Below are 15045 nucleotides of genomic sequence, written 5' to 3'. Positions count from 1 at the left end.
GAAACATAAAGGTTCATCTTTCTTTTAACCCAGCAACTTTTTCCTTATTTCAAAGTTTACATTTGAATGCTTTTTAGAGCTTGGTGAATGGCTGAAAAATTCTTTTACAGACCCACATCTGTTTTCCCTAATCAGTTTTTACCATTTCTTAAGCTGTTTTATTAAAATAAAAGAGAAAAAATAATTTAAAGACTTGGTGTGAAAATCAACGGCAAAAGGACACAAAAAAAGTGAGTATAAACAAGGCAAGATACGCCAAAGGACTAAAAAGCTAAAAAGCCAGGACTCTGACGGGATGCTAGCTTAGAGAATGGCCTGCTAGGATGAGCTTGGGCAGGGACGGTGAAGTCAGCTGAGCCTTTATCTTCTCCAAAATGCTATGGCAATTAGACATCCTTTCATAGTTTTTCTCTACCATCTCAATGTGGGTTTAGTCACTGGTTACCTGTAATTCCCAAAATGGGTATCTATTGCATATCCGGGTATTGTATTCCCTGTGAAAGAACTCGATTCTCAGAATGTGTGGAGAATATGATATCCGTCATTGATTCTAAGTATTTGCTTAGCTAATAAACTAGGTCCTCTGATTTTTAAAAGAAAATGGGGAGGGGGCTTCCCTGGTGGCGCAGTGGTTGAGAGTCCGCCTGCCGATGCAGGGGACGCGGGTTCGTGCCCCGGTCCGGGAGGATCCCACATGCCGCGGAGCGGCTGGGCCCGTGAGCCATGGCCGCTGAGCCTGCGCGTCCGGAGCCTGTGCTCCGCAACGGGAGAGGCCACGGCAGTGAGAGGCCCGCGTACCGCAAAAAAACAAACAAAAAAAAAGAAAATGGGGAGGAAGACGAGATGATGAAGAGAAATAGTCCATATATGATCTAAAAATGTGAAGTGCTACAGCTGATCCAAATACTGACCACTTTTCATGGACTCGTTCTACACCCCATAACTAACTCCAAACTCAACCCAGGGCAATTGTCTATTGCATTCTTCCCTTGCAGAAAACAAAACTGGCTAAAACCCACTGATTTTTAGAATCCCACCAAATTACACAAACATTTCGTGGGAGTTGACCTGATGTTGCCTTTTCAATGCCTCTACCTCTGAGTCCTAGACTGCCTTGGCCTCATACCCTCTGTCCTCTAGTTTTAAAAAAATTTGGTACTTACTATCTGAAAGCTATTTCACTTGCTTGTTTAAAAACAAGCTATGAAAACAATGGGGATGGGGGTGGGAGACCTTCAAACTCTTTTCATTCTAAAGAAAAGCAGAAGTGAATCCCAGGAAGGAGGTGTGGATTTATAAGGATGTGGCATTTCCTCAGGATTTGGTGGGAATTCATTGATTTCATTTACAACAATTGAGAGTTGCCTCTGGGCTTTGAGTGTTTTTAGCTCCAGCTGGCACAGGGATTATTTTCCCCTGGAAGGCTCATACCCGAACACAAGGACACCTTCAGGCAGAGGAAAAGGAAGAAATAAGGTCTAGGAACCTAGGATGTGAACCAGGAAATTCTTTTCCACTGCACTGATTTAAAAGACTGTCATGCTGGGGCCTAACAAATCCCACCACCTTTTTTGGAGCTTACTAGTGCTGGGGCATTTTCCCTTGGATGTGTGATCGTTTTGCATCAAGATACCCATACTATTTTCCCAATAACCGAAAATATCATTTCCTGAAAAGAGTGAGGGATGCTAATTGTAACTGTGAAATTTACACAGCGTTCCTCAAGCCCTCACTAAACCTTCAAAACCAAATAAAGTTCAAACTCAGATGCAATGTTAAAGTCCACTGAACCCTCATCTCTCCAAAGCCAGTTCCTACTTATCCACCCTCAAACACTTTCTATTCCTATAGAATGAACTCCTGGCTTTGTGTCCATACAACTCTTCATTTTTCCATCCCCATGCCTTGGTTTGCCCTGCAAGCAGTGCCTCTCCCGTGTCTCCACAGGCCCGAATGTTACGTACCCTTGAAGGCAGCCTCACACCGTGTATGACCTCTCCCAGCTGAAAGAAATTTCTCACTTCTCTGAAATTCCAAAGTATATAATCCCAACCTCTCTCGTGGCAATTCATTTTTCTATTTGGTATTGCTCTTTCATCTTAGTTGAGATAGTAAGCTCCGTGTGGGCAGGGTCCTTTCCACCTAGCACAGGGCAACACACACAAGGAGGACACTCCCCATGCACTAATGGAATGAACTAGTGCGGCCACTTACCAAACCAAAGTAACTGACCTCAGACAAAAGTTGACACCCTCACCCAGAAATATGTGTTTAGTGAACACAGCTCGGAGATCAACAGTGTCCAGAACAGGAAGAGGAGAAAGTCAGGTTAAGCTAAATTATCCACATCTTGGAAATAAGGCAAAAAAGAAGACTGAGTCGTTCTGGTGTCATACTAGAGCGGACTCCATGAAACCAGCCTAAGGAAGGGGTCATCTGACTCTCCAGGCTGGGATGTAACGGAGTTTGACTTTCTATTTAGTATCGATGAGGGCTTAGTCTCTGCAAAGTTAAATGTTAACTTAGAGAAAACTGATGGTATGCAACTTAGTTTGCTCAAATGTAATGATTTTATTGCCCCTTAGGTCACCAACCAGTTTTGCACTGAATTTAGCTGTCTTACTCTAGCATTCGTTTACCTCCCGACCCCCATGTTTGTACGTATCAGTCTCTGATACGAATCCTCCTTTAAGCCAGCTTTATCATCTTGCTTATTCCTTCATCAAAGATTAAATAAATTTCGAGGCAGACTCATTTGATTATTATATGAGATTTAGATGCTCAATTTTTAAAAATTATACTTTGAGAATATGAATAACTATGAATAAGGGCACACGTAAAAATAGGTACTGCTGGTATCATTATTTTTCTACTTATAATTTTCTTTGATTTTTATCTAGAATCAACCTCCTAAGTACCAAATTTATTCACCCACACACATTTCTTTCCATTCCAAAGGATTTATACAGAAATAATAAGAGTGAATGGAATGAATATTCTTTACTCTTTGTCTAGAATAACTTCTAATGGCATGTACGTGTCTATTTGAAAGTCTGCTGCAATCAGTTCAGTAATACCTTTATTTTAAAAGCCTGTATGTCAACGAAATACCTAATCTTTTGAAAGAAAAATAGAATCTGCTTGTAAATTTTGTGAATGACACATCTATCTATCATTTGAAATTACTGAACATTACAGAATGTAATTTTACATGTTAGGATGAACAGCATTTTTGTAAGTTCAAGCCATACTAATATTGCATTAGGAGCGAGACAGTTGTTCTGAAATCACTAAAGGCCATAATAGAAACCAGACACTAATGCTTTAAGAAGTAACTAGCTGAAACTGAATGAAATAATCACCTAATCCATAATGCATTTGTAAGATTTTGCCATGCAACACAGATAATTTTTTCTTTTCTTTCTTTTTTTTTTTAACTGAAGAGAAATAATTCTTTCTTATGGTCCTAAACATCAAATGCTATCACGTCATAAAAGTGAAATATAGCACATGGATCATTTTTTTGTTCATCCATTTAATTCTATAATACCTATTCACTTCACCCTATAATGAAAACATTATGCTTGTTCGCTATTATTTACAGTGTTGTTAAATCAGCAAGGCTCCAAATGCTCCCTCGAAAGATCACTGCCAAAATCGAATCTGTTCTAGACGGAGGGGTAGAAAGATCTGGGTTCCGCAACTCGCCCTTGCTGTCAGTGCTGCCTGCATGCTCTTGACTTAATCCCAACATGCCGCAGTTGTGGTCAATTTCATGGAAACATAGCTGACAGCCAAGGTGTATTTAATACACACCTGTAGTGGGATGAATTGTATCCCCCCCCCAAGAAAAGGCATGTCCAAGTCCTAACCCCTGGTATCTGTAAATATGACCTTATTTGGAAATGGGGTCTTTGCAGATGGAATCAAGTTAAAGTGAGTTCATACGAGAGTAGGGTGGAGCCTAATCCAATGACAGGCCTCCTTGTAAGAAGGAGATTTGGACACAGACACAGAGACACACAGGGAGGAGGCCACGTGACGACAGAGGCTGAGATGAGAGTGATGCAGCCACAAGCCAAGGAACGCCAAGGATTGCCTGCATCCGCTAGGAGGTGGGAAGAGGCGTGAAAGGACGCTCCCCAAGAGCCTTCAGAACGAGCAAGGCCTTGCCAACACCTTGATTTTGGACTTCCGGCCTTCAGAATGGCAAGAGAATCAACGTCTGTGTTTTATGCCGTCCAAGTTTGTGGTGACTGGTTACAGCAGCCCTCAGAAACTAATACAACACCTTTTAAATAGTGCATTTTTGGGCTCTTCTTTGTAAGAGTGATTCAAATCTACAAGATTAGGAATGCTAAGGAAAGCTGGATCAGGGAGAGCTGTGATAGGGGCGGGGGCAGAGCAAAGCAGTGGATGGGGAGAGATTCTCGAAGGTTCTAGTTCCTTCTAATTTCATCCATGTTGGATATCTAGCTTCCGCAAAAACTCTGACTTTAAGAAGATTCCCGTTGGAGAAATATAAAGGGTGAGGGTATAAAAACCGTGATCAAGCAGTTTTCATATGAAAAACAGCACACAGAGATACTCACCTCCACATGTTGACATGTTTGGATGAGTTTAGCCAAGAGCGTCTCCAGTTCCGTGTTCCTCTTAATAAGGTTGGTGAGGTTACTCTCTAAGTTTTGCTGTTCAAAAAAAAGAGAGGAAAATATTATTCTGCATACTTTTAATACTTTAGTATATACAAAATTACTCATACTCAGGAAAATGGATACATTTTTAAAGAAATCTCAATGAAATCTACACAGTTTCAAGTACTTATAGATTTAAACTGGATTTTGAAAAGTCACAGTGTAAAAGATTATTTTCAAAATGTTCAGATCTCACGCTTTTTGTTCCTGCTTCCTGTACGAACTCAGGCATATTTCACTGAATAATCAGTCATAGGTTATTTCCAGGTTGTGAACGAGGGAGAAAAGAGGTAATTGGATTTCTAATTCCTTTACCTGAATCAGAAATGGCAATAATAGAAGGAATATATTCCCACATCAAATCAACTACTGTTGGATTTTTAGAATTTACCATCTTATGGGCAGGCTGAGGTCAATCCGTGGGAAGAAGGTCTGAACTGTCCAGCTATTGATGACACTATGGTCATTTATAGGCATTGATAAGAAGTCCTCATCACACACGTTTACTCATAATACGTTTCATTGTACACGCTTCTGTTCTTTGCCTATCAACCTATCAATGCCAGATCAAATTTCCTTCAATGCTACATTTTCCACATCACTGTTCTCCTTAAGAATCTAGAACTATTCCCTGTTCCTTTAGAACATCAACATTTTTTGAAATTTAGTTTATTGAAGTATAGTTGATTACAATGTTGTGTTAATTTCTGCTGCCACATACTCCACCATGTTTCCCCTCAGGTCCCCACTGCCCCCTCGCTCTTCCCCCCTTCTCATGTCTGCATTTCCTTTCATTTCTGATCCTCGGAGACTTTCCACTTATGTTTAAGCTTGGTTATTATTCTTTAAAATCCATTTTAAAATATTTTATCTGTAATTCTCATGTGTTCAGAATTCAGGGGGAGGTTTGGGGCATTATTTCATCTGGACTGGAAGAGCAACAGGAAATCTTCCATTTCGACTTTGAGACCCTCAAAGTGTCTCAAATATAAATATTTTATGGGAGAAAAAGAATCGTTTCTCCCCTGAAGGGTGGGATACCACAAAAAGTCAGAGAATGAACCAGACAGAGTGATTTAGGTGCAACTTAATGACCTCATGTTTGCATCAACGAAAAACTTGCTTTCAAAGCTCTTTACCACCAGCACAAAAGCCAAATGTTTTTCTACTGCTTGAATTAAACAAAGTGCAACCACTTTATGGTCCGAGACTAGAGAATAATTTCGACGCCTTCCATTATTCAGTGTCTTTGACTTAGATGTGACCACTTGATGGTATATTTGTCAACTTCTTTTTGTATGTTCGTCTTAGGGAATCCTTTTACTTTTCTTTTTGGCTGACCCTTCAGAGCAGGAAATTACCAGGGAAATACATCATGAAACTGTTTAAAGTTCAATTGTCCTAGGTATGACTTCTTAAGCTAGTCAGCAAGAGATTCAAATAAATATAATCTAACACATTTAGACTTTACAAACATCTGCTTGCTTTTCCCTCCCTTTATTAAGGATACATCATGTATAAAATCTGTTTTTAATCAACTAATATGCAGACTAAAGCCTGTGGTTTAAACACATTGACCTATCTAGATCCTTTGGGGTTATTCAAATTTAAATAGTACAAGTGTTACTGAAGCCCGCAAAGAATTACCAAGTCACTTAGAAGTATAATAAAGGGAAATGAAGCTGAGAGAGAGACTTGTTTCCAAGAGGTACCAAAGGGACTGACAACACTTTTCAAGACAGCCTGGGTAATGGGCAGGTAAACAAATCCAGTCCTCAATGAACCATGCATCCACAAGCTTCCACTACGGGGACTTCTGTGGAGTTTTCTCGAATTTAACTGTATCACTAACCTCGTGTGTGGTGATCGGCAGGTCCTATAACCCCTTGATTTTGACTGTGCCTTGTGCAAACGAGAGATAACATTTTTTGGCATCAGAGTCTTGGGACTAAAGTGGATATAAGTATCTACTTCCCTATGGATATCTAAGGAATTCTACAGAGTACCCCCCCCAAAAGTTCTAGTTTCCTGTTCTCACCTCGAAAACATCAATACATTTCCATCTCCTTATGGAGCTGAACTTTGTAGAAGTCCAAGGAGTCAGGCATGAGTGGCCACACAAGTAGAGCGAGGGGCCTGGGGCTACGACCCTAGCTGAATTCTCCTGGACAAATGACGCTTGGGCTCAGTTTTCCCATCCATGATGTGTAGAAACAATAAATGCACCCATTTATGCTACTGTTCAGTTCAGAGGAGAAAATGAAAACACACCAGGAACTATACAAATGCTTGTTGAAGAAATCATAAATTGTAGGGTGAAACATTGTTTGGTGTCCGTACCAGACACTACGGGGGGCCAACCCCATGCCTGCGGCAGGCACCGTTCTCAAGCTTGCTGGTGGCTTTTTGCTGCAAGTACCTGTTCCTTTAGGCTCCAGGGCTTTTCCTGGCCCCAGGCAGGGCGGGCGGGTGGTGCTGGGGAGGAGGAGGGAGGTTGATGCCCCTAGGAGCAGCCCTCATCCAGCAACTATTGGCAGTCGGTGGATGAACTGCCCAGCTTCCCTACCTCCAGGTGAGATCACTCTGAGTCGTGTCTCAGAAAATCTCCCGAGCGCCCGCACGGGCAGGAGCCCGATGCCCACAGCAATCACCTGCTCCTGACCATGCCCTCTTTCCGCTTCCTCTCCTTCTCTGTTCCGCCTCCCCTCTCCCTTCCAGATGCTTCCGGGATCACCTCCCAATTCGAATTCTGAGTTAGGGTCTTCTGGGAGAATTCAACTAAAACTTTTCCCATAGGCGTCCTAATCTGTTAGTTTTGAGTATTCCTTCTTACGAGGAATAGCCAAATTAACAGAAGATTGTATTGCTTTTGAAAGATATTTGCTAATACAAGGGTTTGTTTTCTCTTCCCTCTTTCTAACCTTTTGTACAGATCACATAGCCTCCAAATTCCAGGCTCTAAGCCAGCAGTGTCATTAGAAATACAATGTGAGCCACAAATGGGAGTCACATCTAAAATTTTCTAATAGTCATATTTTAAAAAAAAAAATGAAAAAGAAACAGGTAAAATTAATTTTAACAATATATTTGACTTAATTTCCAAAATATTATTATTTCAACACATAATCAATATTTTAAAACTGATGAGCTCTTGTACATTCTTTTTCTTTCTTTTTTTTTCTTTTTTTTTTTTTTTTTTTTTTGCGGTTCACGGGCCTCTCACTGTTGTGGCCTCTCCCGTTGTGGAGCCCAGGCTCCGGACGCGCAGGCCCAGTGGCCATGGCTCACGGGCCTAGCCGCTCTGCGGCATGTGGGATCTTCCCGGACCGGGGCATGAACCTGTGTCTCCTGCATCAGCAGGCGGACTCTTAACCACTGCGCCACCAGGGAAGCCCCTTTTTCTTTCTTTTTATTAAGTCTTTGGCATCTGGTGTGTGTTTTATACACTTACCATATCTTGATTCACAACGGCCACATTTCAAACACTCAGCTGCCACATGTGGCTTGTGGCTACATTACTGGACAGCAGAGCATCAGAGTCTAGAACAGGGGTCAACAAAGCTTTTCTGCAAAGGGCCAGGTAGTAAATAGTTCAGGCTATGTTGGCCATATGCTCTCTGTCGCAGCTACTCGATTCTCCTGTTTTGGTAAGAAAGTGGCCATAGACAATATGTAAACAAGTGGGCAGGGCTGTGTGCCAATAAAACTTTATTTACAAAAACAGGTGGTGAGGGCTTCCCCGGTGGCGCAGTGGTTGAGAGTCCGCCTGCCGATGCAGGGGACGCGGGTTCGTGCCCCGGTCCGGGAAGATCCCACATGCCGCGGAGCGGCTAGGCCCGTGAGCCATGGCCGCTGAGCCTGCGCGTCTGGAGCCTGTTGCTCCGCAACGGGAGAGGCCACAACGGTGAGAGGCCCGCGTACCGCAAAAAAAAAAAAAAAAAAAAAAAAACAGGTGGTGAGGGAGATTTGGCCCATAGGCCAAGCTCCTTCCTGGGCCCGGGCACATGCTCTTCCCTCTGGAATGCATCTGCATGGCAGGAAATAATTCTACTACCAAGGAGAGAGCATAACAAAACCACGGTATGTATTGAGTACCTGCTGTATACCCATCATGGCTTAGTCCGTTCCCATTATAAATCCTCAAACATTCACTGTGGGACCAATTAGCATGGAAAACTGAATATTCACTGGAGAACACTTCTGAAATTGAATGTAGTAAATCAACTAACTAGTAAGTTCATTTAGCAACTACTATAGATTGTTAAAACAACGACTTCTACCCTTTAAGGCTTTTCTCACTGGTAGTGTTGAGTGTGAGCCCAAGAAGAGGGACTTGACAGTTTAGAAGCATTCTGAAGGGATGCTATACCACTCCATTAGATCACAAGATCTCAGGGAAGGCCAATACTACATCGAATACTACATTGTTGAATAAACAAGCGTTTACGTGACTAGACAGTCTAGCAATTATCACTGACACATCTATTTCAATTTCTACCTAAAATCAAGTTGTTCCTAGCCTTAATTCATTGTCTCTCTCCCGGGTATTTTTTTTATAGTACTCCTTTTACTTTATGAAGGGAAAGGAAGCCTTTGTTGAGAAAGATGAGGCTTTTGTAAGTGTGCGACTATTCGTTGTAATTCAACACGCCCCCTCCTGCCAAGCCATCACCACCGAAGAGGAATATAAATAATTCAAGATGGTCCTTCTAAAGGTAAAGATGCAATGAGTCAGATTTCGTTTCTCCATATTAAGCAAAAGATTGGGTACAAGTCAAATCTGTGAAAGACAACATTGTAAAACATGTGTTGCTTCAAGAGTGAGGCTCCCCTGCATACTTTCTCCGGAAAGGATGACTAATTTTTCCTGTAATTTTTGTTTTAACACATACACTTCTAATGCATTTTCATGGAGCCAGACTCAGCCTCCTGAGTTGATCACTGAACAATCATGGCAGAATAGCTGATTTTGCAACCCATCTCAATACAAGCCTTGAGGCATGGTTATGGACACCAGCTGAGAGGAGTAAATCCAACTTAACAGATGACCTTTGTACTTCTACATACACCGAGACCCAATCAAATAGCAAGGTAAGCAGACAAAAATACCCCTCATTTTAGCCTTTGGAGACCTGTACCTAAGGGTCAGATTACAGGAATGAATGACTTGTCATTGAGGACTACTATGAAAACGTATGCCTGAAACAGGAGATTTCAGTAATTCCTTTCGGGTTTGTCCAGGCCTAAAGAATGTTTGCCCTTATTCTGAAGTCAACGCTTCAGAATGTCTTTAAAGTATAATATTAAGTCTGGATACCTTTCAAGGCAAACACAGATCTGGCTTGTTCCATTCCATAATATTCAGAGTGACACTCAGGAACTGTGTTCATGGCCCCGACACCCGACACCGCCCCTCCAGCACAACCAGGATATGAACACGTCGAGTGCCACCATCCGTATATGTTTTTCTAACCAACTTTAATCACAATCCTTAATATAAAAACACACCCGTATTAACACATGCCACCTGCATAAAAGCATAAATTCTTAACATGTAACTAAACTCTGAAGATGTTTTAATTACGTTGCGGGAATTTAAGGCTATCTTCAGGTTCAACTCATGACAGACCGCAAATCTGTGTGATTTATGCTGGTTTGATTTTTTAATGCCTTTTTTCATTGGTTATGATAGTTAACATTTCCAAATGCCCTGGCAAGACAGGTCGCCCAGGGAGCTTCAAAAACATAATAAAACCCAATCTGCATACAAATTTAAGTCTAGTGTTCCACGGACGACAATTTAAGCCATTTTGATATGCAATACTGTATTTACCTTGTCAGGTTTTATTTGATATTTCTATATTAACACCACAGAATCTGCACCATATATTTATAAATTCCATCGTCAGGAGTTCAGTGTTTATTACTGTAATCTGGTAGTCAATAATATACAGAGAACAATTTTTAAATACCGTTTACGGCCTAGAAGAACTTTCAGATGTTAACGGAGATAAATAAATCTCTTAGTATAATTATATTCATTTAGTTGTAATTTTAGCAGATCCGACGATGACTACTTATTTCCAGGCATTAGAGATGTGAGTGGCCTTTCTTGTTCATTCGTCATCCCTCGGCCCTATTTCTGCCTGTAGTAAGAGAGCTGAGCAACCGACCAATAACACATTTGTCAGTTTTGAGAATCAATATTGAGTGAAGGGAGCTGGACTCCTAGGAAGCTTGGCAGTCTCTGAACTTAAAAATAATGATCTCCCACAAACTAGTGGTGACCAGAGGGGAGAGGGAAGGGGAGAGGGACAATATAGGGGTGGGGGGGGGAAAGGGTTATTATGGGATTATATGAAATCATGTGTGTGAAACTTTTGAAAACTGTAAAGCACTATGCAATTTAAAGAATCTTTCATTCAATAAAAAAGGAAAATCTCGATTATTAAAAAAATAAATTGATCTCCTAAGAGAAATGTTCTAGAGAAAATGACTATGACTTTTATCATTGGAACATACGGGGAGCATTTTGTAAGATGACAGCATAGGGGTAAGAGCCATGAAGGTCCAATATGGCAGCCGTCCTGCAGTCTTCTTTGGTCACTGGCCCCAGTCAGGTTCTCGAATTTTCCTCAACCCAGCACTCTGGGCTGCCATGGCAGGTCCATGGGGTCGTCTCAAGAGAGGTGACCAATTTGTCAGTCAAGAATTAGATGGTGAAAAGATTATGGGACTATTGGAAAACACACTAACAGTAGTTAGTTATTTTGATCAAGTGAGAGCTTTCAAGTTGGGGAAATATTTAATCTCCTAAACCAGGGGTCAGCGAACTACAGTCCACAGGCCAAATCCTGCCTGCTGTCTATTTTTCTATGGCTTGCCAGGTAGAAATGGTTTTTACGTTTTTAAATGATTTTTTTTAAATCAGAAGAAGGATAAAATTTTGTGACACGTGAGAAATATATGAAATTCAAATTTCTTTGTCCATAAAGTTTCATGGGAACACAGATACTCCCATTCGTTGATGGTTTCTCTCTGCTTTTGTGCTACAATGACAAAAACTGAGTACTGGCCCTTTACAGAAAATTGCTGTCTCCTTGGGAAAAAAAAATCTTAAAAAAATAATCCACGGCCTTCTTATTTATTAATACAGAGTATTTTCTCTATTGCTCCAAACCACTTAAAAATTTCAATGTAACTCAATTTGCTTAACATGAGAGTTGTAGGAGTATGGCTAAAATTTGAATCATTCAGGTACTCAAAATTCTAAAGGAGAAGATCTTTCTGTTGGATACCCAAATAATTTTTAACTCACAAAAGAAAAAAAATAGCATTAAATCACCGGTAAACTGCAACGTCTGAATAAATTCCTCTGCAACCTTTGTTCAGAGGAGCAGAAGATTCAGACCAGGAAAGAGTAGGAAAGAATCTTAAGTTGGATCAAGGCTGCTATAGCAAGAACATGGTCAAAAGTGAGTAAAGAAGACAATGGGCATATATCTGGAGAAAACTCTAATTTGAAAAGATACATGCACCCCAATGTTCATGGCAGTGCTACTCACAATAGCCAAGAAGTGGAAACAACTTAGATGTCCATCGACAGATGAATGGATAAAGAAGATGCGGTACATATATACAATGGAATACTACTCGGTCATAAAAAAGAACAGAATAATGCCATTTGCAGCAACATGGATAGACCTAGAGGTTGGCATACTAAGTGAAGTAAGCCCGACAGAGAAGGAAAAATATCATATGATATCACTTATATGTGGAATCTAAAATGATACAAATGAACTTATTTACAAAACAGAAACAGATTCACAGACACAGAAAACAAACTTATGATTACCAAAGGGGAACATGGTGGGGGGGATTAATTAGGAGCCTGGGATTGGCAGGTGCAAGCTACTGTGTATACAACAGATAAACAACAAGGACCTACTCTATAGCACAGGGAACTATATTCAATATCTTGTAATTAACTATAATGGAAAAGAATATGAAAAAGAATACAGACACACACACACACACACACACACACACACACACAACAATCACTGTGCTGTACACCAGAAACACAACATTGTAAACTGACTATACTTCAATTAAAAAAAAAGGCACAGCACAAGGATTAGTCAGTTCTTTCCATTCTGCAAATAAGTGTAAAGTGTTGGGTTGTGAGTACACCTCCAATGTGAAATTACTCATCAATTGCTGCTTCCATCAGTTTTCTTTTCCTCAGTATCTTTTTTCTTAATCATAAAATACACCTCAAAGGAGACCTTAGAGCACTGGATAATGAATGTCTTTAAAATCTGATACTGATGGATGTCATACTCGTTGTTTGTATATGGCACTTCAAGCTTTACTTCCTCCATCACTCAGAGATTGAATAATTTTGATTTTATCCCCTTTTCTCTGTCTTAAGTAGATGATGACATTGCCAGATACTCATTAACAAACATGTTCTGGCCTTTCTACTTAAATAGGGTTTGAACTGATACCATCAAACATTTTTACCAGACCTGAATGTCTCATGGGGATGCTTAGCCTTCGATGAATGGAAACATTTCTTTTTACATCTTTATTCTTAAGATACTGTGGGAAGACCAAATCTTTTTCTCAGCCAGTACCTATACTTCATGTTGAATGAAGTGAATATATCGAATGTATTTCAAGCTAAAACAGTTGAGTCTTTGATCTAATAACTTTGCACAGGTAACTACGATTTGCTTTGTTTCTACAGCAATTTTTATTTCCTCACATTTTTAGGTTTTTCTATAATTCAAAAAGACACAGGTACCACAATGTTCATTGCAGCACTACTTACAATAGCCAGGACATGGAAGCAACCTAAATGTCCATCGACAGATGAATGTATAAAGAAGATGTGGCACATATATACAATGGAATATTACACAGCCATAAAAAGGAACGAAATTGAATTATCTGTAGTGAGGTGGATGGACCTAGTGTCTGTCATACAGAGTGAAGTCAGAAAGAGAAAAACAAATATCGCGTGCTAACACACATATATGGAATCTAAAAACGTGGTACTGATGAACCTAGTGGCAGGGCAGGAATAAAGATGCAGATGTAGAGAACGGACTTGAGGACCGGGGAGGGGGGGGGAAGCTGGGATGAAGTGAGAGAGTAGCACTGACATATATACACTACCAAATGTAAAATGGATAGCTAGTGGGAAGCTGCCGCATAGCACAGGGAGATCAGCTCGGTGCTTTGTGACCACCTAGAGGGGTGGGATAGGGAGGGTGGGAGGGAGGCTCAAGACGGAGGGGATATGGGGATATAGGTACACGTATAGCTGATTCACTTTGTTATACAGCAGAAACTAACACAACATTGTAAAGCAATTATACTCCAATAAAGATATAAAAAATAATTTTAAGTTTTAGAGGAATATGCCTTTTCTGGACCCGCTGCTGAAAACGAATTAAAATTCAATTCATGGTCAGCTTTGCGCTTGAATTTGTGGCATTCCCAAAAAGGGTTCATGATGTTCACAGAAGTCATATCCCCATCTGGGTAGTGGAAAAAGTATTAAAGTCAAGGGAGGTTACAATCTTCGACTAAAAAAATATATAGATTAAAATTCCCTTCCATCCAAAGTGGGTCTGGTCTGTTAAGAATTTACAAAATCAATGTTGTGTAAGAGAATTCCCCATTTGGGACAGCCTCGAGAATCAAAGAAGAATATGAAAGCATGACATTGTTTCTCAGCCCTGTGTAACCTTCAAAGACAGAACCTTCCTTGGGTTTCAGGCGTCTGAATCTCAGATTCCTTGAATTCACTGCATCCTTCATCCCTCACTTCACCACCTTTACTTAGCCACTTCCTCTGCTTTTAGTAGGACTGAGGCTGTCTTTGTCCAATCAAAGTGAGTTGACTGAGTCCAAATTAAAGCAACATGAAAGTTATGGAAGGAAGGAAGCAAGGTGACAGCCATCCACTGGGTGAGTGGTTCCCACCCTGGACTGCACTCTGCCCTCGCTTGGGGGGCTATACAAATACCATGCTTGGTCTACACCCCCTTCCCGACCAGAGACTATGAATTACTTAGATTGGGGTGAGGTCCAGGTTTTGGGATCTTTAAAACTCCTGAGGAGGGGCCTCCCTGGTGGCGCAGTGGTTGAGAGTCCGCCTGCCGATGCAGGGGACGCGGGTTCGTGCCCCGGTCCGGGAAGATCCCACATGCCGCGGAGCGGCTGGGCCCGTGAGCCATGGCCGCTGAGCCTGCGCGTCCGGAGCCTGTGCTCCGCAACGGGAGAGGCCGCAACAGTGAGAGGCCCGCGTACCAAAAAAACAAAAAACAAAAAAAAAAAA

At 41.0% G+C, this 15045-nt stretch overlaps 1 protein-coding gene across 11 annotated transcripts in view; it reads right to left on the bottom strand.

Annotated features, from left to right (window-relative positions):
- The window catches only part of MID1 (midline 1), a 671868-nt gene that overhangs the window by 105420 nt on the left and 551403 nt on the right, over positions 1-15045 (bottom strand). For all 11 annotated transcript variants that reach the window (XM_073798991.1, XM_033849640.2, XM_019928547.3 and 8 more), the window contains one exon: positions 4593-4688. In XM_073798991.1, the coding sequence (XP_073655092.1) occupies positions 4593-4688 (96 nt within the window). The remainder of the gene's footprint in view (positions 1-4592; positions 4689-15045) is intronic.

This window comes from Tursiops truncatus, chromosome X (genome assembly GCF_011762595.2).
Source record: "Tursiops truncatus isolate mTurTru1 chromosome X, mTurTru1.mat.Y, whole genome shotgun sequence".
NCBI classification, from domain to species: Eukaryota; Metazoa; Chordata; class Mammalia; order Artiodactyla; family Delphinidae; genus Tursiops; species Tursiops truncatus.
The sequence above is the reverse complement of the archived record's forward strand: the minus strand, read 5'-3'. Positions and strand labels throughout refer to the sequence as shown.